The sequence below is a fragment of the Nyctereutes procyonoides genome, unplaced genomic scaffold, assembly GCF_905146905.1.
Source record: "Nyctereutes procyonoides isolate TBG_1078 unplaced genomic scaffold, NYPRO_anot_genome, whole genome shotgun sequence".
NCBI lineage: Eukaryota > Metazoa > Chordata > Mammalia > Carnivora > Canidae > Nyctereutes > Nyctereutes procyonoides.
Genome location: NW_026575117.1, coordinates 22,316,946 through 22,342,559, shown reverse-complemented (window position 1 = coordinate 22,342,559; position 25,614 = coordinate 22,316,946). Strand labels below are relative to the sequence as shown.

At 52.0% G+C, this 25,614-nt stretch overlaps 1 protein-coding gene across 3 annotated transcripts in view; it reads left to right on the top strand.

Moving 5' to 3' along the window:
• The first annotated feature begins 334 nt into the window (after window positions 1-334).
• TMCC2 (transmembrane and coiled-coil domain family 2) overlaps window positions 335-25,614 on the top strand; it is a 40,281-nt gene continuing 15,001 nt past the window's right edge. The window contains exons 1-2 of one of the 3 annotated variants that reach the window (XM_055334310.1): window positions 335-860; window positions 14,335-14,898. In XM_055334310.1, the coding sequence (XP_055190285.1) occupies window positions 639-860; window positions 14,335-14,898 (786 nt within the window). In that variant the 5' untranslated portion in view covers window positions 335-638. Of the gene's footprint in view, window positions 861-883; window positions 1,917-2,327; window positions 2,466-14,334; window positions 14,899-25,614 lie in introns of those variants that run through there. The other 2 variants (XM_055334311.1, XM_055334312.1) reach the window with 2 other exon arrangements.

Below are 25,614 nucleotides of genomic sequence, written 5' to 3'. Positions count from 1 at the left end.
GGTTGCGCGCTCGCCGCGGGCTGGGGCCGCGGCCGCGGCTTTGCAGCAGGCGGCGCGGCGGGCTGGGAGCCGGGAGCGGGGCGCGCGGGCGGGGCGGGGGGCCGGCGGCAGGGCCGGGGGGCTGCAGCCCGCGCCGAGGGCGGCCGCCGAAGACCTGCCCGGCCGGCTGCCCGGTGCCCTGCCTCGCCCAGCAGCCCGGCCAGCCGGGGGGGGGGGGGGATGCGCTGTGCCGCCCGCCCAGCTCCCCTCCGCCCTGCCCGCACCCTGGAGCAGAAAGTTCGGGGAGGGGGAGGGGGAGGGGGGGGGGGCGGGGGGGCCGGGGCCGGGGCCCGTCTTCCTCCTCCCGCTGCAATGACCGGCCAAGGACTCCTGCCGCCCAGCCTCGACTGTGACCTGCCTCCGCTCCCCAGGTCGTGATGAACCACTCCAGGCTGTGGCCAAGGCTCCCTGCCCTCGCCCCGCCCTCGCCCTCCTAGTGAAAGGTCTATTCCTTCATCCGAGAGGCTGTGGCCCGCCGACTCCCCTCCTCGTCACTGATTCAGACGCTGGGCCTCGCTCTCCGAGGGCCAGAGGGGGTGCGGTCTCCCCCAAGACCGCGCGCTGGGAGGGCGGGTTCCCCTTGCCGACCCACACACACCATGAAGAGGTGCACGTCGGAGGAGCTGCAGCAGCAGCAGCAGCAGCAGCAGCCGGGCGAGGAGGATGGAGCCGGCCCGGACGAGGCCGCGGGCCACCTGCCGCGCGCGGACCTGCGGCCCGGGGAGGCCACGGGTGCTGACCCTGCGGGCGCGCCGGCCTCAGACACGGGCGCTGGCGCGGCGCCCAACCCGGGGCCCCGGAGCAAGCCTCCTGACTTAAAGGTGAGCCTAAAGCAGACCTTGCCCCGGCGGGCCCAGCCGGCGACTTAGCTTTCCCCGCCCCACGCAGAAGCGCTTTCGCGGGATGGAAGTGATGGGGAAGCCTGGCAAAGGTCAGAGAGGATGCTCGGCCGGAAGCCTGGGCTGGACGTCAGGTACCCTCTGTGCCTCCGTCTTGCAGCTCCACTTCAGGCCTCTGTGTTTGTTCCTCGTTATTCCGCAGACGTTCTAGTGACTCACCCACCCGAGGTTGTCTGAATAATGTGTGTGAAGTGCTGTTCGCAGACAAAGGGCTGGAGACATCCAAGATGCTGACTAAAAAGTTGACATCACTTTCCCTCCCGTAAGATGGCAGGGGGAGGAAATTGCCGCGTGGGAGGCCCAGCAGAGGACCGTTCATTTCCTTTGCTGAATTAGCTTCCTCCCCTTGGGACCTTCCTGGATGAAGCTCAGTTTGTCCATCTGTGAAAGGGGAGTGTGGATTTCTTGCCGTTAGGTGGAGCCAGAGGTTAAGCTAGTGCTTGGAGATCCCTGCCTGCCTGCTGAACCAACCCCCAGGGTGGAGAACTGACAGGTGGCCAAGCGGTGCTTGGGCTGGTTTGGGGCGCACACATGCTGAGCCGGCAGTTAGAACCAGAATCGGAAAGAGCCGATCACGTGCAGCTGGGAGTCTTTTATTTTCCGCCTGCGGTTGCCGAGACAATGATCGAGCCATGTCGAATATGTCTCTATATTAATTAAGACAGCAGCGGGAATAAATGATGCACCTTTGCGGGAGCTGCCACAGGGACTGCAGGCTCAGGATTTGCAAGCCGGCTCACCACCGGGCTGAACGAGATGTCAGCCCAAGGAAGGAACTTAGATGCCTTGGAGATTGATGCCTCGGGGGAGATACTCTCCAGAGGGGGTGCAAGGTCTGGGCTAGGGGAGCAAAAGGACTCCATTATGTTAAATAAAGCCTGTATCCTATGGCAGCAGCCACTAAGGAGCTTACCAGAATAAGCCAATGACATTCCTCGTTTGGCCTGAGCAGCTCAGAGTCAGGAAGTCAGAGCGCAGGTGAGTGTGCTCTTACCTGTGTGTGTTACCTGTCTGTGTGCCTTGGGGAGGGATAGGAAGGGAGACAGCTAGCTGCTTGTGTGTACTTCAGAAAGCTGTGGAACTGTGGTAGTTATGTGAATGTGACCCCTGGTCCCACTGCTGCCCTTTTCAGAGGTTGAGGGCAAGCCTTATATCGAAAGATGAGCTCTGCTGGTCAGGCTCCGCACAGGAGACTCTTGCTTCGATCAGGCCCAAGAAATCCCTGGTGTCTGTCCTAGCTGTCACCTCTGAGCCCACCCTGTGTGGTCAGGAGGTGTGGTTCCTATCTTAAGTGAGATGATGAAGAGAAACGGGTGCCCTTCGTGTTGACGTTGGAAGGAGGTGAGCCTTCTGCTGCAGACTTCAGCCTGATTCTGAGCCAGCAAACCCCGAATCTATGGCCAGCTGGGACCCTTGCCCTGAGTTTCTGAGAAGCTGCCTGTGGAAACTCCCCCACTTTCCAGCCTGGGCCAGCAGTGGGAAACCGCCAGCTCCACTCATTTCCCTCGGTTGCCTACATGAGCGAAGGTGGGCTGGTTGTGGTGTGGGGGCTGCGGTGTCTTTGTCTCTAGGTATTGCTGCCTTAAGAAGCTCGTTCATCTCTACCCTCCTATATCATCTCTCTCTCTTCTTCATCTTTCTTTCTTTTTTTTTTTTTTTTTTTTTGGTGACACCATTTTGGGGTCAGGGCAGACACAGCAGCAACCCTACACCTGATATTAACTGCTGAACTTCTCCGAAGCAGAATTAAGATTCCATGTGAGAAAAAGAGCCTCACCCTCCCACCCCCTACCCAAATACATCACCAGGGTAGATCACAGCCATGTGGACCCAGGCTGGCAACAAGGAGGAGAGAGTGTAGCCACTGCCTGCTTGGTGGGAGTGTGGGGAGACACGCAAGGGCCTTTTCCTGTTTATCTCTGTCTGCTTTATCAAAACATGTCTACAGGGTAGGGATTTGGAACCAGATCTGAACTTGGGAGCCATTGGAATTTGATCTGCTGGGTGAACTCAGGCAAATCACTCAACTTTTCTGAACCTTTTTTTCTGGGGGAAAAAAAATAAGAATATTGAAATGTGTCCAGACTTGGTTTCCAGTGCTGGAAAAGTTGTTTACCAGTGGTGGCAGTTTTCCAGTGACAGAGAAGTTCCACAACTGGCTCTAGCACTGGGTGGAGGCAGACTCGTTTTGGAGATGGTGGTGGTACCAGAAAGGGCCAAGTTTAATTTTTGTGTAAAACCCCTCCTGCCCCACACCTGTGTTTGGCCTAAGACCATCAGCAGCTCTGGTTTTGTTTTCATTTTAAACTTTGGAGATAGGGACTTTTGGTGTCTTAGTCCCACTTCTGTTTTCTTGTGGCAGCTCCAGCATTGGGATAGATTGAGCACATTGGAGGGAGTCATCTTGTGAAAGGGGCAAACAAATAAGAGGCTTTGTCAGAAGTACCTCCATGGCAACGGGGCAGGAGGGAGTTTAGTCTTTGCCAATGGGATCTGAGTGCCCAAACTAGTGGCAGCCACAAGCTTCGGGCACTCCTTTCATCTCCCTCCACGCTCCTTTGGTGTCATGGAGCGTATTACCCTGCGCTGTAAATTTCTGCTACAGTGGTCTGGGATCTGTGATTATGGCGCAAGAGGGCCAGTGAAAAGAGGAAACATAGTTACAGAGCAATCTTAAAGGAGCAATGATATCATTGTTACTGAAAAATCACCTGAAGGGGCACCTGGGTGGCTTAGTAGTAGTGTCTGCCTTCAGCTCAGGTTGTGATCCCGGGGTCCTGGGATTGAGTCCTGCATCAGGCTCCCCACGGGGAGTCTGCTTCTCCCTCTGCCTATGCCTCTGCCTCTCTCTATGTGTCTCTCATGAATAAGTAAATAAAATCTTTAAAAAAAAAAAATCACCTGAAAAGGGACATTGCCCCACAGGAGGCTCATGCAGTTACTTTGGGGGCCTTCTTAGCTGCTCCACACACTTGATGTGAGTGACACCCCTGCAACAGGAGCCCACAATCCAGAGTCCCACTGCCCAGCTGCTTGTGGCCTGGCTAGGTCCTAGTTCATGTATTGATTCATTTGTCATCATCATCATCCAGTCCTTTGTGGCTACCAGATTCCCTGCTGGTTGGGAGGACAGGCCTGGATAGCTGGTAACAGAGAGAGTAGGCTGACCAAAAGTACAGTGGAATTCTCTAGCAAGAAAACCCAGCTCCAGTGAGAATGAGAGTGGGGAGGAACTCACGGGAAAGGAACATGGAGCACACATTCCTATTCAAAATACAGCATGTGGTAGCTGTTGCTGAGGCCTGGGATGAGTGGCTAAGCACAGGAGTCAGCTGGTTCTGTCCTGGGTTCTAGAAGCTTCAAGGCAAGGAGGAAATCACCAACTCTTTCATCCCTTCTGCAGCCATGAGGAAGGAAGACTCTGGGTGTGCTGGCCAGAGGCTTTCCCCTGATACTCTTTTTCTTTCCCAAAAGCCCCTGTGAATACTTTCCCCAGGGATTTCTGGGAACTATTAATATTTTTCCCAGAAGGAAAAAATGGGGGGTACACTGAGGTCCGTTATTACAGTCCTGGTTTGAAGTCCTTTTGACTGAAGACTCACGTGAGTTCCAGCTCCTTTCCTTCCATTTACACCATGCACTGGCCTTCCTGCCTATTCACCGTGAAGATGAGAAAAAGCAAGTAGAAGCCAAAGAGCTGGCGGAAAGCCCCAGGCTGGGACTGTGTGGTTCTCCTTGCTGGTTCACCACCTTTCCTGGCCTACATGGGGGCGTGAGCACCTCTAGAATGGCCTGTGTTCCTTCAGTACTCCTGTAGAGAGTCCTCTGGGGAAGGGATGGTGAGTCAACAGACACTGAACAACTTTAGTGGAAAGGCACTGTGCTAAATTGTGAAATAGCACCTGTACAGAAAAGTGTCTGAAAACATATATGTACAGTTTACAACAGCAAAACAGACACCCCATCTACCTCCCACCCTAGTCAAGATGGAGAACATTGACATTCCCAAAAGCCCCTGCTTGTTTCTCTGTTCTTTTGTCTGACTTTTTCTTTTTTTAAGTAAGCTCTACAACTGACGTGGGGCTTGAACTCACGACCCCAAGATCAAGAGTTGCATGCTCTACTGACTGAGCCAGCCAGGCACCCCTTATTTGTTTTTTATTTTTGCTTTTTTATTTTATTTATTTTAAGGCCATAGCTCTTGATCAAATTTATGGGTTTCAGTTTCTCCAGTTCCTCAGTGAAGGAGAAGAATGTGGGTGGGATGAAGGAGTGCATGTGCTCTGGGACTCTAGTGGAGGCTTCTGGTGGTAGAGTTCTAGTTCAGCTGTGGAGGTAATGTGTTCAGGTTTGCTGATAGGCCAGGATAGATTTCATCAGTGAGGTAGGATTGCTGTAGACCTAGGATCAGGGGAAGGGGAAATTCATTCTTTGGCAACAGCACTACCTTGGCCTTCCAGATAAGCTCCCAGTCAAACAGGGTGAAATGCTTGCAAGAAAATCATCCACCAGGGCAGCCCCGGTGGCGTAGCGGTTTAGCGCCGCCTGCAGCCTGGGGTGTGATCCTGGAGACCCGGGATCGAGTCCCATGTCAGGTTCCCTGCATGGAGCCTGCTTCTCCCTCTGCCTGTGTCCCAGCCATTCTCTCTCTCTCTCTCTCTCTCTCTCTCTCTCTCTCAATAAATAAATAAAAATCTTAAAAAAAAAGAGAAAGTTTTTGAAAATCATCCATCAGAGGACACATATATTTAAGGGTACTTTGATCATCATTCGATGGAGTCAGAAACACATGGGGGTTGATCAGAAGAGATGGGCTGAGAGCAAGATATTTTTTTAAAAGATTTTATTTATTTATTTATTTATTTATTTATTTATTTATTTATTTATTTATTTATTTAAAAGAGAACACTCATGTGTGGGGGGAGAAAGAGATGGAGAAGGACGAGTAGACTCTGTGCCGATTGCAGAGCCAGATGTGGGACTCTGGGCCCCACAACCCTGAGATCATGAACTGAAATCAAGAGCTGGAGACTTAACTGACTGAGCCACCCATGTGCCCCTACAGGGAGCTATTAAAGAGAGAGTAGAATTTAAGGACTAAATAAGAGAAGAGGGACTTTCTAAATGGGGAAGTCGAATAGCAAGTGCCAGGGGCTTTGTGGAGCCAAGGGTCTTTTTTGACTAGAATGCAGTTGTGCTTTCAGCCTTGTAAATAGTCAGGGATAGTATAGGGGTGGGAAGAATGCTGAGTTGCCTGGTTTTTACCCCACCAGCACCTGATGCGCAGAGGGTAGGGGTCCTGAGGCCCAAGATTGCTCTAGTCCCACCCCCTCTGCCTTAGATAATATTCGGAGCAGCCTTGCATATGGGCTCTGGAGGAATTGACCGATGGAAAAGCATGTGGCAAAGGAAGCTCTCTGTTCTCCTGCCACATATCGGGTTCTAGATGAATTCACAGCTGCCCTCATAGTGCTAGTGGGAACTGTCTTGCAGGCTCAGTCTTTACAGAATGTGCTTCTTTTTATGTATCTGATTGTCCTTAGCTGCCAATCCCATTAGCAACATCATCTCCCTCTCCCTCAAAAAGGAATTAAAACATCGGATAAGATCTGAATTTTGGGTGGAAGTTTTATTTATTATTTTTTTTAAGATTTTATTCATTTATTTGACAGAAAGAGAGCACAAGCAGGCAGAGCTGCAGGCAGAGGCAGAGGGAGAAGCAGGCTCTCTGCTGAGAAGGGAGCTCCATGTAGGGCTCGATCCCAGCACCCTGGGATCATGACCTGAGCTGAAGGCAGACACTTAACTGACTGAGCCACCCAGTGTCCTGGGTGGAAGCTTTTTTTTAAGCATAAATGTTAGGAGCTGGGAGGAAAAAAGCTCAGGTGGCTTCTCAGTGGTAGTTTGGGAAGCCAACCCAAAATTCTTCTCTGTTTTCATCTCTTCTCTAAGGAATGGCATCTCCCTTTGAAATCCTCACAGACCAGGAAGGTATGTTCTTAGAATGAGGCCAAGACTGGACACAGTCCCCCTCTATCACCCAAACACCTAAGCCTCTCTCCACGTTAAGAAGTTAGAGCATAGGGATCCCTGGGTGGCGCAGCGGTTTGGCGCCTGCCTTTGGCCCGGGGCGTGATCCTGGAGACCCGGGATCGAATCCCACGTCGGGCTCCCGGTGCATGGAGCCTGCTTCTCCCTCTGCCTGTGTCTCTGCCTGTCTCTCTCTCTGTATGTCTATCATAAAAATTAAAAAAAAAAAAAAGTTCTGAGAAAGAATCAGAACTTAAAAAAAAAAAAGAAAATAAAAAAAAAAGAAGTTAGAGCATAGCTCAAAAAAAAAAAAAAGAAGTTAGAGCATAGCTATTGAGGGGTGGCAGGTATGTTTTGTGGTTGTGCGAGAAAAGCAATATTTGACTTTTCAAATCAAGTGGCTATAAAGGCTTCTTTATTCCAGCCAAGTTAACTGAGTCATGTCCACGCTGGAGAACGAAGCCGGCTGTGAGCACATGAGTCCTGACCCAAGCCGTGCGTGAAAAGACAGCGTACACACTCAGGCTCCTGGGCCTCTGTTCATCTCCTTCCAAGCCAGCTCAGTTTTGGCAGTTACTGAGATGACATAGACTTAAGATAAGGTTTTGAACTGTAGCAGGAGGGATCTGGGTTAGGCACAAGAAAAAAGCTGCCTGACTGAGCATTTTATGTCTTTGGAAAAGGTCGTTGTCTAAGGATTAAATCCTTTCTAAGAGGGTTTTGTAGGCTTGGATAGTTTCTGCTCAGCAAATAAATAATTATGCAGCAACTGCCAGGTAATATTAGGGACACAAAGATAGAGATGATATAACTCACTCCTGCCCTCCATTCGCTCATATTCTCGTTGAGGAGTCTGTCCATAAGCAGGTGAAAAGTTGGACAACAGTTTGAGAGAGCTCTAAAAGCCCTGTAACAAGGCACATGATTAATTGCAAGGTGAGTGGTGCAGATAATGAGCTCTCTGGAGTTCAGAGCAGGGTGATGAGACCTGACCTGGCTGCATGGAGGGGCAGCTGGTGAAGGGTGGGGAGGATGATGAGGGGCAGAGAGGACACAGCACACAGGTCACTTTTTATTTTTTTTAATTTTTTCTAAAGATTTTATTTATTTATTCATAGAGACAGAGAGAGAGAGAGAGAGAGAGAGAGAGAGAGAGAGGCAGAGACACAGGCAGAGGGAGAAGCAGGCTCCATGCAGGGAGCCTGACGTGGGACTCGATCCGCGGTCCCCAGGATCACACCCCAGGCTGCAGGCAGCTCTAAACCGCTGCGCCACAGGCTGCCCACAGGTCACCTTTTAAATCTCTGGTGCTGGTATATGTTGAGCCGCTTCTGTGGGGGGGATGCAGCCACCTTCCCAGCCTTCCTTGGGGCCTGGCAGAATTCTCTAAGTGATGAAGGAAGGAAGCATGAAAGTACAATTGAGAAGGGGGAAGTCGTTTTCCCGTGTTGAGATGTTTTTTTAAGTGTCAGCTGGGAATCTGGGGAAGAAAAAATGATTAGAAAAATCTTTCATCACTGTGTTTCTTTTTATCATTGTTGTTTTTAAAGATTTTATTTATTTGAGAAAGAGCACACACAAGACAGAGAGAGAGAGAACACACCAGCAGTGGGGGGGGGGAGGCAGATAAAGAGGGAAAAGCAGACTCCCCGCTGAGCAGGGAGTCCAATGTGGGGCTCGACCCCAGGACCCTGAGATCATGACTTGAGTCAAAGGTAGCTGCTTAACCGATTGAGCCACCCAGGCATCCCCCATCACCGTGTTTCTCACAGAAACCCCAGACAGGCCTGAACACTGCTACTCCCTCCTCTCCATTATCATCCTGGTGGGTGGCAGACCTGGGGCCAGGGTTCCTCACCAGCTCCAGCCCCAGGCTCCCCACCCAAAGCTTCTTAAGGGCCATTGGAGACTTCCGCAACCCACTTTGTATCCCAAGAGTAGGACTCTGTGGGTTTTTACAGCGATTAGCTCTCTAATGCTGGCCCTGTTTCCATAGAGACCCTATAAATAGAGGAACGTTGGCGACCTAGGCTTGCTAAGGCTCACGGTGACCCAGTCACCCCATTGAACCCTCCCAGCCGACGCGGTGGTGGGGCAGAGGGAGTTCCAAACCCAGGTAGGAGGAAGGGCTACTGTCAGGTAGCTGACAGGTGAGCTGTCAGGTTGGGGTAATTAGCTATAGGTTAGCGTGACTTGTTAGGATCCTCCTAGCTTTTCTGGGAGTTAAGAACATGGGGACCTGTAGGAATCAGAAGCCACTTTTGGCTATTTTTAACCAGATGGTGCCAACGACACTGTACCCCAAAGCATTTTACTTTTTGGTCTCGTGCAGCTGCGTTTGCAGATTTTGGAGCAAACTTCCTCTTTGGGGGGACCCACACCCAGAGAGGAAAACGGATAAAGCCTGTTTAGAGACCACAGCCTACTCAGGAAGGATCTTTCAGAAATCATCCAGTGGCAGCCCAAGGACAGGGGGTCCTTTCTGCCCTGAAAATCAGTTCCAGAGGAGGGGAGAGCAGACGCCTCAGCCTTCACCGCCCCCGGGCTTCAGCACCTGTCCTGGGAAGCCGTCCTCTCTGGCTAGCTCCCAGCCTCCAGCTCCCGGACAGTTCTCCCGCGGTCTAATCAACCGGGAGAGCTCTGTTTACATCTCACCCCTAACTCTGAAACATCTCAGCTCTCTTCTAATACATGGCTTCGTCTGGCCACCAAAATGGTTTCTGGCAGCTGGGGAAAAGCAAAAGTCAGTGTGGAAAAGCAAGTGACATTTAGTAGCTGGAACCTGTTAGTCAGAGCAGGTGGTGCTTTCTGCTGCGTTGGTGGCCAAGTTCCCCGAAGCTAGTCACCATGGTTTTCCTCACTTCCAAAACTTGTTGCTGGTTATCTGCTGAGTTGTTGATTTTGTGTGTTTGGGTTTTTTTTTTTTTTTAAACACTTACCACATTATGTCAAAACTCCTCAACCATTTCCTCTCTGACACTTGCATGCAGAAGCACCCCCAGCTTTCTGGCCTTGCACTTTGTAAGTGGGGGACAAGCCCTTCATTTGAAGCAACACCCCCCATCCCATTATTCTTTGACTTCTTTTTTGTTCTTTCCCCTCGTGCTTCCTGCAGACTTTAGCAGGCTCCTTGGTGCTGCTGGGGCAAATGTCCTACAGTTATCCAGCCACTATCTTTGGCTTTCCTTCACCTGCAGAACCTGCAGATGAGGAAGGTGTGAACTGAAGGCCCACAGTGGTTGAAGCCCTTACCCTCATCCCACAATGTAGCACAGGCAGATTGACCACCACAGTTCAGGGGACCCATCTTCCCCTGGCCCAGGCATTTTTGGTTTGTTTTAATCCTGCCCGTGAGACTGTTCTGAGATGTCTGTAAATACTGCATCTGCTTTAGTCTTGCAGTCAGTGTATGAGCCATCAAAGATAAATCAGACTGGAGGTTGGAGGCTTGTCTGTGTAACTTGGATGAGCCACTGCACTGTGCTGTACCTCAGTTTTTTTAATCTGCAAAACGGAGATGCTGATACCAGTCCCATCCTCCCGCCTGAGGCCAAGCTAGCATCAGCTTAGAATGATAGCATAGGGCAGTCTGGGTGGCTCAGCGGTTTAGCGCCACCTTCAGCCCAGGGTATGATCTTGGAGACCCGGGATCGAGTCCCACGTTGGGCTCCCTGCATGGAGCCTGCTTCTCCCTCTGCCTGTGTTTCTGCCTCTCTCTGTCTCTCTCATGAAGAAGTAAATAAAATCTTAAAAAAAAAAAAAAAGGAATGATAGCATAAATTGGGAAGCACTTTGAAAAATGCCATATGATTTTAAAATAAATTGGCGAAGGACTTTAGGATTTGAGGCAACAGAGCAGTGGTGGCTGTTGGCCACAGCACCTCCGCTTCCTCCATCCGTTTCCCAGGGCTTAGGGGAGGAAATGGCTCAGAGCTCTGGGACCTCTGGTGAAGACTTTTGAGGGGACCTGAGCAGATATAGAAGATGGACCTTGGAGTTGGAGAAGCTGGGTCAGAAGTGGTAGGGAAAGGACACAAAGACCTGGAAGGAATGCTCGAAGGACAATTTGTAATATGTAATGTGACTGTTTGGCAGGAGCAGCTGGGCAAATGCCAGAGCCAGCTGGCCCCATCCGTGATGCCTGGAGGGGGGTCTGGTATCAGCTTGGGCCTGAGGAAGGAGTATCCTGGCTGTTCCTGGTCTGGAAACCACGGATCTGGCCATTTCCAAATTGATGGCAGAGTGTGCTCCCTGGTCTGTCTGCCCTGGACATGTTGGCCCTGCCTCAGGCTGGCCCTGTAGGGATGGTAACTCCCATGGGACTGAGCAACCTAAAGTTGCCAGGGCTGCCCCAGAATTAAATTCTTGAGAAGGAATGGTGGTAGCCCTCATTTCCTCATTGAAAAGTGGAAATGTTATTACTATTGCTTTTATTAGTGTTTGGGAAAATTAAGTAAGATAATGTAAAAGGAAAAACATCTTGAAAACTGTAAACTGTGGGGCAGTTGTGTGGCTTAGTCAGTTAAGCATCTGCCATTGGGTCAGGTCATGATCCCAGGGTCCTGGGATTGAGCCCCACATCAGGCTCTCTGCTCAGCGAGGAGCCTCCTTCTCCTTCTCCCTCTGCTTGCTGCTCCCCCTACTTGTGCTCATTCTCTCTCTCTGTCAAATAAATTTTTTAAAAAAATCTTTTTTTTTAAAGATTTTATTTATTTATTCACAGAGACATACAGAGAGAGGCAGAGACATAGGCAGAGGGAGAAGCAGGCTCTGTGCAGGGAGCCCAATGTGGGACTCGATCCCAGGACCCGGGGATCATGCCCTGAGCCAAAGGCAGGTGCTCAACCACTAAGCCAGCCACCCAGGCATCCCTAAAAAATCTTTAAAAGAAAAAACAAGAGACACCTGGGTGGTTCAGCAGTTGAGCATCTGCCTTTGGCTTGGGGTGTGATCCTGGAGTCCCTGGATTGAGTCCCACATTGGGCTTCCTGCACGGAGCCTGCTTCTCCCTCTGCCTATGTCTCTGCCTCTCTCTGTGTGTCTCTCATGAATAAATAAAATCTTAAAAAAAATAAACAAACAAACAAAAAAACTCACTGTAAACCATGTGTCCCTGGTGTCTCTGGTGGATTGTACTGATGTCACACGTTGGGTCTGTAAAATGGGTAATGGAAGGGCCCTGCCTACTTTGAGGCTTGTAGAGAGACTCAAATGAGGCCAAAAATGAAAATCCTAAATGTTTACACAAATACACAGTAGTATAGTTACTGACATCCAGAGGTCCATGCAGCTGTCTCCACAAACCATCCAGAGGTGTAAAGAAACAATAAGAGGTGGGTCAGTTAATTCAGATCTAAACATGATTTTTTTTTTCTTGGTTTCTGTGTCTGAGGTTTTCTGCTCTGTGAGTTTGTCTCTAGAAAAAAAGAAAATTCAGGCCATGTGACTCTTTGGACTTTTTTTTTTTTTCCTTTGTACTGTTTTTTAAAAATGAATCTGTCTCATGAGATTATGGGTTGCTCCTCACAGATGGAGACATGCAGTGCCTCACTGAGCCCCAAATGGCCTGGTTCTGAGTTTCCCTCTTAGGAGTCACAGAGTGTGGGTTCTTACCTGGTCCTGCACATCGCACATCCCAAGCCTCGCTTTGGCTCCAAAGCTCTCTGCCTGAGGCTCGGCCTGGCCAAATAAGCCAGCGCCCTGACCACAGGCTGTCTGGCCCTGGCCTGAGCAGTCCTGCCTGGGGAACAGGAGAGCTGAGAGGAAAGACTGGGACCAGGGCAGTGCTGGGCTGTGGGGCCTATGTGGTTTGTTCCAATCTCAGGGGAAAGACACTTCTTTAGATACCTCATTCTATTTTTTTTTAATTTTTATTTATTTATGATAGTCACACACAGAGAGAGAGAGAGAGAGGCAGAGACACAGGCAGAGGGAGAAGCAGGCTCCATGCACCGGGAGCCCGATGTGGGATTCGATCCCAGGTCTCCAGGATCGTGCCCTGGGCCAAAGGCAGGCACTAAACCGCTGCGCCACCCAGGGATCCCTAGATACCTCATTCTAAAGAAGTGGTCACATTATTGACTACACTATAAGACATGACCTTTATTATTCATTTTTTATGTTTACCAGTTTATTATAAAGGTATTGTAAAGGATACAGATGACTAGTAGGATGGAGAAATACATGGGACGAGGTCAGTCTGGAAAGGTCCTGAGTACAGGAGCTTCTGTCCTGATGGAATTAGGGTGTGCCACCCTCCTGGCACGTGGATGTGTTCAGCAACCTGGAAGCTCAAGTAGAGTTTATTTTATTGCCAACCATATCAGGAACGAGACTCCGTTGGTGGAGCATGTGACTCAGTCTCAGGGTTGTGAGTTTGAGCCCCACATTGGGTATGGAGATTATTTGAAAATAATAAAATTAAAAAAAAAGAAATCAGATTTGCTATAAATAACAGAAAATCATACTAGAGTTCTGTAGACAAAGACAGGTTTATTTATTTCACGTAGCCAGAATCCCAAGATAGGCATTCACAACTGCTTTGGTGGCACCATAGGACCATCAAGTTCCCAAGCCTGTTGCTTGCAGCTCTACCATGTGTGTGACGCCCTCCATCATCAAGCCAGTCATCTTATAATTGCAGGATGGCTGCTGCATGGCCAGACATTACGTCTACATTCCAGATGGGAAGAAGTAGGAAGGGTGAGGATCTTTATTAGGAAAGCAAGTGTTGCTAGAAACTCTCCACCTTGCTTTCCGTTGGGTTAAGCTATCATGTAGCTACTCCTCGCTGTAAGGGAGGGTGATGGAGGAAGAATTTTCAGCCAGGTGCATGAAGGCCAGGCAGTTTGGTTGGTAAGAAAGGAATATATATGCACTAGGCACTTAGTGGTGTCTACTGCAGCAGTATGACCCCGATTTTCTCAGAGAGCGTTGCAATGAGGCATCTCTGGAAATGGCTGCCTGGTGGTCTGAAAGAGCCAGTGCAGCTTGAAAGAGGAGCTTCCGTAGCAGGAGGGAGAGACCAGAGGGTAGGCTGGGTCAACCCAGAGGGATACAACCCTGGGAGCCAAGTGCTATTGGTGTGTGCCACTGAGCCCTGGACTAGCCATGAGATACCATGGCTGGCACCCCTGAGCCATGCGTTAACTGGGGGGCCATTGGGTGGGGTGGGGTGCCACCTTTCTGCAAGGTACCCTTTTAGGCATGATGGGCCATTTACAAGGATCTCAGGGATTCGGACACTTATAGTTTAGCTCCACCAGTCTCCCAAGAACAGACTCACCCCCGCCCCCAGCTCTGCCCCCACCACCTGGGCATTTCAGAGCTTTCCACTCACCAGGGTTCTTCATCTTTCCTCCTTAAGAAAATCCAGCAGCTCTCAGAGGGCTCCATGTTTGGCCACGGCCTGAAGCACCTGTTCCACAGCCGGCGCCGGTCCCGGGAGAGGGAGCACCAGACGTCTCAGGATTCCCAGCAGCAGCAGCAGCAGCAGCAGCAGCCGCAGCAGCCCCAGCAGCAGCAGGGCATGTCGGACCATGACTCCCCGGACGAGAAGGAGCGCTCCCCGGAGATGCACCGCGTCTCCTACGCCGTGTCCCTGCACGACCTGCCCGCGCGGCCCACGGCCTTCAACCGCGTGCTGCAGCAGATCCGCTCCCGGCCCTCCATCAAGCGGGGCGCCAGCCTGCACAGCAGCGGCGGGGGCGGCGGGGGAGGCAGCCGGCGCAGCAAGAGCAGCTCCCTGGAGCCCCAGCGCGGCAGCCCCCACCTGCTGCGCAAGGCCCCCCAGGACAGCAGCCTGGCCGCCATCCTGCACCAGCACCAGTGCCGCCCCCGCTCCTCTTCCACCACGGACACGGCCCTGCTGCTGGCCGACGGGGGCAACGTGTATCTCCTGGCCGAGGAGGCTGAGGGCAGCGGTGACAAGGTGAGGGGGCTCAGGGGGGCTCGGTGGGGCCTCTGGACCCTGGAGGTGGGGTGAGGTGGGGGCTGAGCTGGGGGCCCTGCCTGGCGCTTCCCCAGACCCGCTGCCCGCAGAGCTCTCTGCCCTGTTGCAGGAGTCAGAGGTAGGCCTGAGCCCCAAGCAAGAGATGGTCCCCAAATGGTTCACTTCTGTGTGTTTCTGGGCTTTTCAAAATAACATTTTGCTCAGGCCAATGTCAATTCTAGCTCGTTCACCTTAAACGTGCTATCGAGAAGCAGTAAATGCAGTTGGTTAGGAGCACAGGCTAGCACCAACCCTGGCTCTGCCACTTGCTAGCTGCACCAGTCACTTAACCTCTGTGTGCCTCAGTTTCCCCGATTGAAAAATGAAGATGGTAACAGTAGAGTTGCTGTGGGACTGAATGGGTTCATATTTGTATAAAATACTTGGCATGGAGCATGGCACAGTATTGTTTTTATTATTATTACCAACAAAGAAGACAGGAGGGGAATCTGTTAAGGGTTGTTTGGTAAGGAGAAAATCTAGTGTGGTACTTCCTGAATTTCTGTCTTCATTCCTTTGTTCACGCAACAGGTACTTACTGAACATTTGTAACAATGAATAGGCTGGAGGTGCAGTGTTCACACAGCTTACTGAGTAGGAGGGAGGGGGATGGGCAGATGGATAGAATAGGGTGATAAGGTTGTGATAGAGGCTTTGGGGGACAGGGAGAAGAGAAAGAATTGGCAAAGACCTTGTAGAGGAAGCCATGGAGTTGAATCTTGGAGTAGCCAGAGAAGAACTAGGGGAGAGAGGAGAGAAGGTGTAGCAGGTACAGAAGCTGGTGAGCTGGTGCAAGGGGCTGCTGGGCTTCACTGTGGCCTGAGTATCCAGCTCTGCGGGGAACTGATGGACAGGTAGGCAGAGCCCAGATCACAAGGGTAGTGGGAAGCCATGGGTGTTAGGTGGGAAGCAGAGGGAGGCAGTCCCTCTGGATCTCACTGTAGGACTGGGAAGATAGACTAGGAAAGGGAGCAAGAGTGAAGTGAAGGAAACTGTTTTTGGAGCTCCTGGAGTCATCTAGGCTGTAGTGAGGATGGAAAGGAGACAAATTCAGAAGGCTTTCAGAAGTTGGAATCAATAGACCAGCGAGAAAGCGAAGAGGAAGCTAAAGAGAGGGAAAGAGTAGAGGATGATTCCAGGGTTTCTGGCTCACCAATGTGAGGGACGGGACATCCTCTAGTTGAGGAAATACAGGAGTGGGAGCAGGTTTTGGAAGACAAGTGATGAGTTCACTTTTGGACACATTGAGTTCCAGGTGCCTTGGGAGCTGTCCAACTGAAGACCCCCAGCTGGCAGTCAGGTTCACAGGGGAGAGATCTGGATTGGGCTGGCACTCTGAGAATCAGTACTGAGCTTGAACTCAAGGGTATGGAAGAGACCCTTGAAGGGCGTACATCGAGTGAGCAGGAGGCCAAGGACAGATCCAACATATAAGGGACAGAGGAGCCAGACATGTAGGAGTTGTCCTGGAGAGAGATGACGCTGAAGCAAAAGGAGGAAGGAGTTTTCAGGAGGAGGGAAGTAATCAACAGAGTGAAATGTAGCAGGAGTGACAGCCACATCAGGGATCGGAAATGTACGCAGGTGGTGTCAAACAGTGGGGGTCATTGGTAACCAGCAAGAAACCGGTTTCAGTGGATCGAGGAGATGGCAGTGGGAGCAGCATGTGTTGCTCATCTGGGGAGAAAGGACAGCACATACTGGCCTGAGGCATTTTGGGTTTTGTCAGTTTTTTAAGGGTGGGTGAGGAGAGCTGCGGACCACATAGGGCCTCACCAGCCAGGAATAAGACTTCTGACTTTTTTCCCAACTGAGACGGGAAGTCATTTGAAGGCTTTTGTACAGACGCGTGACACCTTTTACGATGACTGTGGCTGCTGTGTGGAGAACAGGCTATGAGCCAGGGTGTGAACCTGGAGTCCAGCTAAGAAGCTGTTGAAATTCTCCAGGCATGAGGTGGTGGTGGCTTGCAGCTGGGTGGGAGCAGCAAGAGGTAGGGGGAAGGGGCTGGATCCTGGATTCACTTCAGAGCTTGAGCTACATCCATCTCTGATGGATGTGGAGCATAACAGAAAGGAAGCAGGCAAAGATGGCACACAGGTTTTTGGCCTGGCAGCTGGAAAGAAGAAATTGCCATTAACTGAGTTGGGAAAACAGGCAAATGGAACAGATACGTGGCAGGGGTCATGGGGGGTAGAAATCAGAGCTGGGTTTTGGACGGGTTACGTTTGAGATGGCTGTGTCACATCCTTGTGGAAGTGCCAAAGAAGCAATCAGATGTGTGTGTGGAGTCCTGGGGAGAGATCCAAGCTGGAGACATATATTTGGGGATTTTCAGTGTATAATAGGATTTAAAATGACGGCACTGGACCATTTGCAAGCATAGTTTCAGCTGTGGAGAGTGTTTTCCAAGAGTGAGATCTGCATATGTCGGCTGAAAGGCCTTGTGGAGTGGAGACCCAGAGGGGCCCAGCAGAATGAGCTGAGTTATCAGCCTGTAGTGAGCAAGTGCTTGGTATACAGCTGCAGCCAGGCCCACCTTTCCATGCTGAGTCAGTGAAACACTTTAGAAATCAAATTAGAACAGTTCTGTCAACCATGGGTCCCTGGAAGCACAGCTGCTTTATGAGGAGGGAATGTGAACCTTGTATTCTCTGGCGGCTGAGCAGACGGAGCAGGTGGGCGGCGGGCTCCGTTAGAAACTGGTGAAACTTGTTGATGTTTGCTGACGGGGAATGCAGGGGGCCCAGCGCATGGGGACAGGCACATCAGCTGGGGAACTTCCCCTCAGGCTTTTGCCTGTGGCTGGTGCTTGGTTTTCACACTGCCCCCGAGATGGTCGGGGTTCTCTTGCTGCTGGTGGGAGGCCAGGGCTGGACGCTCTTGGGTCAGCTGCCAGGGGGGGGACACAGTGCCCTGGGTTCAGGGTGGTCAGGGGAAAGGGATGGCTCCTTTGATCGTCTTATATCCGTATCAGAACTTGCAGCTTTCCCCAACTCTGCCGTGTTATTGCAACAACAACCCTGTGGGGCAGCCGGGGTGGCTCAGCCCAGGGCATGATCCTGGAGACATGGGATCGAGTCCCACGTCGGGCTCCCTGCATGGAGGCTGCTTCTCCCTCTGCCTGTGTCTCTGCCTCTCTCTCTCTCTGTGTCTCTCATGAATAAGTAAATAAAATCTTAAAAAAAAAAAAAAATCCCCGTGAAGCTGCCAGAGCAGGCACTATCTCTATTTTCCAGCTGAAGAGACAGGCCTCGAGAAATCAGGAGACTGCTTGCCTGAGGACACCCAGCCACTTCCCACAGAGAGAAGACTAACTCCCACGGAGAGGAGACCAGACCCTACATTCTAGCGTGCTCCCCAGGCCAAATAGACGTGGAGTCACTAAAAGCACGAGGGACCCTTTTATGCAGTAGCCACAGGGTGCGGGTTTGTCTCGGCCCCAGAGGGTGATGTTATCACTTGGGTGCCATTCCCCCTTTGGTTAGCCAGCTCTCCTGTCCTGTAACTGTCCCGCCAGGGATAGGTGAGGCCCTGCAGGGCTCCTGAGGAGAAAAGGGGTCTTCTGGCCATCAGGAAAGCCTGTTCTGTCAGCTGACTCCCCCAGACCCAGAGGCCATTGGTTGCTGTGAGATGCTCTGGTGGTTCCACCTCAGTCTCTGGGCATGAATAGGAGGTATTCTTCTCTCTAGTAAACACAGCTCCACATGCTCTCTGCAAGCTCCCTGGTGATTACTAGCATCTATTTTTAATTCATAAGCCTCCCCCACTACCCACACCCCTTGCCATTGTTTGGAACTCACCAGCTGGCTTTCGGACCGGAGCGGCCCTGGCGGGGGTTGAGTTACTGGAACAGCCTGGAGGCAGCTCTAGTTCCTCAGCTGTCATGGAGAGGCTCACCCAGCCCCCACCCGAAGAGAGCAGGGGACCTGGCGCCCTGAGGACAGCAGGGGTGCAGGAGAGGGACAGTTGGGACTGAGTCCTAGGAAGCAGCTCAGCCTTGCTGACATCCTTTGGCTGTCACTTGTTTCCTCCAGATCCAGTGAGCTGTTTTCGACATCGTGCCTTAAATGATTTCCCCATAAAAGCAAAAACAAGGGCCTATGTCTGCCCCACCTCCTGCTTTCTACTATTTGTAGAGCACGGGGAAAGGTAGCTACTCTCTCTGCCTGACAGCTATACAGCGGAAAAAAATGGTCACGAATTGTCGGTGCACTGGAGCATTGGCAGGTGCATAGAGAACACAGGTGACATCTAGGTTTCATCTGTGTGTCAGGCAGCCTTAACTGCTGGGAATCCTGGGTCCCGGGGGCTGCGGCAAGAACCACTGAGTGCAGGTGCAATGGAGTTGGGCCACCTGGATTCCCAGTATATGACTTCTCCCCCTGTCACCCTCTCCCACTCTTCTTTCTCTCCCTCCCCCCGCCTCTTCTCCTTCTCTCCCTCTCTCTCTCTGTCTCTTTTTGCTGAGCAGCAGTTCCTAGAAAATGTGTACTCTAAGAGAGACCTAATAACTCTTCCTGTCCTGCCTTCATTTCCTGCTGCCAGCCTTTCAGGGAGTGGATTAGCCCCTGCGGGGGTCAGAGACTTTTATTTCCTTTTCCTCATTTCTTCCACATCTGATTTGGTCAATACTTCCCTCTTGGCCTTATTCAAAACTTGTCCCCAGCTGTTGCCGCAGCTCCCACACCTCTTCTGGGCTTGTGCAAGGTACACCCGGCTGGAGGGTCTCGGCAGAGGAAGAGTGCAGGAAGGCGGGGTTTGTGGCCAGCTCTGCCAGGATGGCGCCTGACCTTGCTCTGGTTGCCCTTCCCCTTCTGTGTGGTATGGGGTGGTGCCCTCTGAGGACACAGAGGGCTATGCCGTGGGAGCCTGGAGCTCCCAGGAGGGGTCAAGGAGCTGTAGGAGACCAGTATGGAGGTGCTCAGTGGCAGGACTTCTGCTGAACCAGGGCAGTCAGGGTGGGAGAGGGCCAGGTGCACACCGCCAGGTGCAGAGGGTGGAGCTATCACGTCATGACTGGATATTTCCTGTGGCCTTAGGGAGGTCTTATCTCCAGGCTCCAGACGGGGAAACCCCTTTCATCCGTTCATCTGCTCATTACCTAAACCAGAGCAGCCTCTGGGCATCCTGTTCCTCAGTGTACTCCTGTGTACTCCTCCACCAGTCTTAGTCGACAACAAGATTTCTCCTCTGCCCTGGCATGAGTAAGCACCCCTGTTTACTCCAAGGGATGGCAAGTGAGGGGTCACCCTCAGCCCTAGGCTCTTGCCTGAGAGTCTGCTGGGTCAGAGGGGGGCGGGGCTGCTCTGCTGAGAGATGTTTGCAAACCATGGCCCCTGCACAGCTAGGGGAGGCCAGACCATTCATCTGTGGGACCTCCTCGTATGTCTGAGCTTGTAGGCCAGGGCACCCAGGAGGCCAGAGGGCCGTGCTCTAGGGTCCAGTGGGGTCGCTCGGCCCTTCCACACAAATGCATCCACCTTCAGAGCCATGTGCCACTCTGCATGCTCAGTCATTCAGGTCCACACTCAGGTCTGTGCCAGCCTGAACTCACACCCGCTTGCGGGAGAGGACAACCACCCAATCCCATCCTCCCCTCTTCCCTTTTCTTCCTCTCTGCATGGAAAGGCTCCTCAGGTGGAGGGAGAACCAGAGGCAACCAGCCCTAACAACCTCAGAAAAGACTCCTGAGGCTGCCCATGCCGCCAGCTGTTTGCCAGGCCAATGCAGGGCACCTCTGGGATTTGCCATGAACCTTTGTTCCTTGTCTTGGTGATTAAAAGACCCTATTTGGGGCAGCCCAGGTGGCTCAGCAGTTTAGCGCCACCTTCAGCTGAGGGTGTGATCCTGAAGACCCCGGATCGAGTACCACATCGGGCTCCCTGCATGGAGCCTGCTTCTCCCTCTGCCTGTGTCTCTGCCTCTCTCTCTCTATCTCTATCTATCTCTCTATCTCTATCTCTATGGGTCTCTCACTAATAAATAAATAAAATCTTAAAAAAAAAAAGACCCTATTTGCCAGGGTCCTTCGGGACCCTCATAGCAGTATATGTTGTGGTACCTGGCGAATCAAGAAATTCTTCTTTTAGTGTGTGTTCCTCCTGTTCAGGTGAAACCTCTTGCCTTTTAAGGTCTTCTCCAATCAGGAGAGGGGCTAAAAGGTGGGAACTCTGCTCCTTACCTAAAGCTCTGACCCCAGAGCTCATGAGCAACAGCCTTCTCTTTTAGAATAGGATTGTGGGCTTGATTAGTTGTCCCAGGAGGCACTGACTTCTAGAATTAGCCTTTATTCATCTTTTTCCCACGACTTTCTTTCTTTTTAAAACATTTTATTTATTTATTTGAGAGAAAGAATATGAAAGAGAGAGAACAAGCAGGAGGGAGGTGTAGAGGGAGAAGCAGACTCCCTGATGAGCAGGCAGCTGATGCAGGACTTGATCCCAGAACCCTGGGATTATGACCTGAGCTGAAGGCAGACGATTAACCGATTGAGCCACCCAGGAGCCTCATGAATTTCCAGATGGAAAGTTCCCACTGTTTTCCAGATCAGCCCTGGCTTCTGGAAGTAGTGAATTCCAGGGGTGGGTGGTGAAGGGAGATCACATCCAAGTTACCTAACAAGACCCAGCGTCTTGCACTTTCAACCCTCTTGTGTCTTAGCTCGGGTGAAACACTTGTGGGAGACCTTGTATCTGCAGCCCCTAGGGACTGAGTGGATGCCAGCCCAGACACAGGTGGGAAACTCCATTCAGGTCCCCACCTTCCTCCCTTGGGATCCTTAGCCCCCTCAGATGCACCCCAGTGGAAGGTGTGCTCAAGATTTGGGTGTCCACCCTACGCCAGAGCCCCTAACAGCAGCAACAGGAGCTCTCTGTCATCCTGTTCCAGACGGCGAGGAGCCAGCCCTGGTGATGTGGGCTTGGGTCATGGGAGCTGGCACAGGTCTCCCCAACCACTGCTGCACATTCCTCCCTGGATCCACCACATCCCTGAGATGTGAAACGCGACCTCTGTCCCCTCTGGTGCCAGATGAGGCAATGGAAATGTAGTATCGTTAACCTGATCACCTCCTCTGCCTCTTTTGTCTTCTCCTGGCCTGTCTGGGCTTTCTCTGTTTCTACCCCGCAGGGCAGAGGGCTCCGAAACAGAAGCAGAGGTGAATAAACACACCCTACTGCATTCCGTCTAGGCTCCAGGAACCAAGGGCTCCCCTGCCCTGCAGTGTGGGGGCTGCAGGCAATGAGTGAAGTTTTTGGGAACAGTAGCCTTGTCCAACCTTCCTCTGTCTCTCTGATGGATATTGGGATGTCCGACTGTTCTTGGCACCCCCCAGCCCGTTTGCTGCATCCTCCAGAGTCTGACTCTCATGCCTCTGCTTCTTTTGTCCTCTTGGACTTTCACCCCAGGCTGCATTTGGGAAGTTCTCACTGCATCCTTTCCCACCTCTCCAGAGAGCCCACTGCTGGGACCCCAGAGCTGGGCTAGTATCCATAGCTAGTGAATAATTCAGTAGAAGCTCAGTCAGATCCAAAGTGATACCATGACCTCCTTTGGGTGGCTGGAAAGGTGAACCCTGCCCTGGAAAGACAAGTGCTCTGTAATATTAACTTCATTATATAAGGTTTCTTTACTGCCTGAGTAGGCAGCTTCAGACCCAAATATGATCTGGGCCCCATGCCTGTGTACTGACTTCTCAGGGGCTCAGTGGCACGGTGGGCACACCCCTACGACTTGCCGGTCGTGTCCCTTTGAGCCTTGCTGGCTCAGGCACTCAGTTGAACAGCATGCCGCAGCTTGCAGAGTGCTATCACATCCATTTCTCATTTAATCAGGGCAGCTCACGGAAAGTGAGGAGCCCTGGAGTCAGCAGGATAGCCCAAACGTTCTCCCTTTTAATCCTGTGCTTTTAGAAAGGAATCATTCTAGATTTTTCTTGGCAAATAGTATGGGGTTGGGGGTGCTCTGCTTCCTAAAAACTGTCCAAAAAGGAAATGGTACTTCTTCTCTGGGTCACTTTCTCCTGGAAGTGTCCCCAGTATCCCTACCACCAAGGCAATAGGGTGGCTATGAAATGGTCATCTTTTTCTACCCACCTGACACCAATTTTGATTTTTCTTTTTTTTCTTTTAAGATTTTATTTATTCATGAGAGACACAGAGAGAGAGAGGCAGAGACATAGGCAGAGGGAGAAGCAGGCTCCCCTTGGGGAACCCCATGCAAGTGGGACTCGATCCCAGGACCCTGTGATCATGTCCTGAGCCAAAGGCAGATGCTCAACTGCTGAGCCACCCAGGCAGGTGTCCCCAATTTTGATTTTTCTAAAAATGACCAGAATGAATGCTTCTCTCCACTGCTTGGCACCTGGCTCATGACTGTGCCTATGGAAGGCTTCCTAGAGGAGGTGTCCACAGCATCAGCTGGGCAAAGGAGCAGGAAGTGGCAGAGATGGCCTCCTCCCTCCTTGGAAGCAGCTGAAACGTGGCCTGGTGTGTGCATGCTGTTCACCCTCCAGTCTTCCTCACTCTGGCCTTTGCTTCCTGCTTTTCATGCTCTTGGGGACAAGCCTGTTCACCCGCTCCTAGGAAACCTCCCCACCTTGGTTGCTGTAGTTCATCCTGAAGGCTAGGAATCTTCCTGCCCTCCTGCCTTTCAGTTGGGGGGGGGGGGGAGCAGGGCTCTTTGGCAACATGATTTCTAAGTAAATTCACCTTCTAGTGGGGTCAACTAGCGAGTGTTAGTGGAGGGACTCCGAATGCTGACCCCTTCCCCAAGCCCCATTTCTCAGAGGTGAGCAGTAGAGAAGGGGCAACCGCCCACAGAGGGATCCTAACTGGGAGATTTTCACAGTACACCTGGAGCCTGAGATTTTGAAGGCCTCACCTTCTATTCTGAGCTACTAAATTTAGCTGTCTTGAGTTCCTAAAGCGATGGCTTCTCAGGTTTCCCGTCCTTCAAAATATGTGGTTTGTGCTTTTTTTTTTTTCCCCCAAGAGAAAGAAGAGTAACTAGGAAGACAAAAGGGGAGGGGGCAAAGAAACCATAACAAGGACAAAGAAAGAAACAAGAAAAATATGGTACCTAGAGAAAGAAGGGGCCTGGCCTAAGAATTCTGAGGTGAGTGTAAATCCAGGGGAGTGTAGCTACGGAGAAGCGGGGGCCCTGCTGGCCCTATGCAGGAGTGGGGCTTCCATCCAGTGTCCCCTCCTAGGACAGTGGCAGCCCATCTGTCACCCCAGACTCAGGCTACCTGGGAAAGTGGAGCAAGTACCACCAGAGACACCTGCCCCAGCCCAGCTGCCTGCACCCATGAGCGAGTGGGAGCCACAGGGCTACCCTGCCTGAGCTGACTCGGGACCTGTGTCTCTGCCAGCCAGGGAAGCGGGAAGCAGCGGCGGCCGTGGGGGAGCAGGGCAGCAGGCCACCAGGACTTAGCAGCAAGTACGCGTGGTGGCATTCACTCAGCAGCCACCTTCTCTCTGCAGAAGGAGGCTGCTGTGTGGCTTGTGTCCTTTCCACGCGCAGTACTTGAGTGCCCACTGTAGCCCTTCCACATCCACCTGCCACTATCCACTTGGCTTCAGATGGCAGCTGCTGTTCTGGCTCTCTGTCCCAGGCCTGGTCTCCCGAGCACCGTGTGGAGCGACTGTGGTGTGTGTATGCGTGTGCATGGACATACACATGTGGCAAGGGAGCCTCAGTGCTAGTCATCTTGTTCGGTACACCTACGTGTCAGACGTGTTCCCATCATATCTTCACTATAGCCCGGGGAGCTCATGATCATATGTACCATTCTGCAGCCAGGAAAACTGAGGCTTGGCTATGGAGAGTGTCCAGGGGTGCTCATTCACCCTCTCCTCCTGCCTCCTGATGGTACCACTCTTGTTCCCCAGGGCCTCCTCTGCCAGACTGCCATGAGGAAGGGCCCGTGGAGGCCACAGAGCTAGCGGGCAGAAGGGTGAGGGTTTATGGCAGGCCTCGGGCTCCAGGCCCTCTGCTGTGCCCCGGAAAGGCTTGGCCATCCCTCACGGAGCCCAGCCTTGGTGAGTGTTCCTGTGATGCATTCCCCTTCATCCAGGCCTTTCCAGGCTCCCCTGCTCTTCACATGTGCCTCCCACTGCATTTGGGGACACAGAGCCTCAGGGCCCATGCAGACTTGACCAAGGTCCCATGGCAGGTATGGAACTCAGACACAAATCCAGGGCTCCCATCACCTTTCCTACCACAGCACGACTCCCTGGGCTCTGGCCTCCCCACCCCCAGGGCAGGAAGTCCTGTGTCCTTGGCAGGTCAGGGAGCATTTCACATGTAAAGACAAGAACAGACTCCAGAGGAAAAGGGATCTCTCCTCCTCTGGCTTTCCTGGCAGACCTCCCCCTGGTTCCAATTTGTTTCTTCTCTTGGTTCACCCCTGAGCTCTACCCTCCTTTTTCCTGCTGGTCAGTTTGTGCTAATGGGTGGGTTGTCTGTGGAGCAGAGGAGCTGAACCCTGCCACTGGGGAGACACCGGAAGCCTGTGTATGGCGACCTCTGGGTCATTTTGGTGGTGCATTGTGGCTTTTCAACCTCTTTCTGGTGCTTTGGAGCCTTTGTGATCCTGGGCAGTCCAGGGAGTGAGACCCCCTGAGAAAGACCCAGAGCTTAGCTGACTCACCC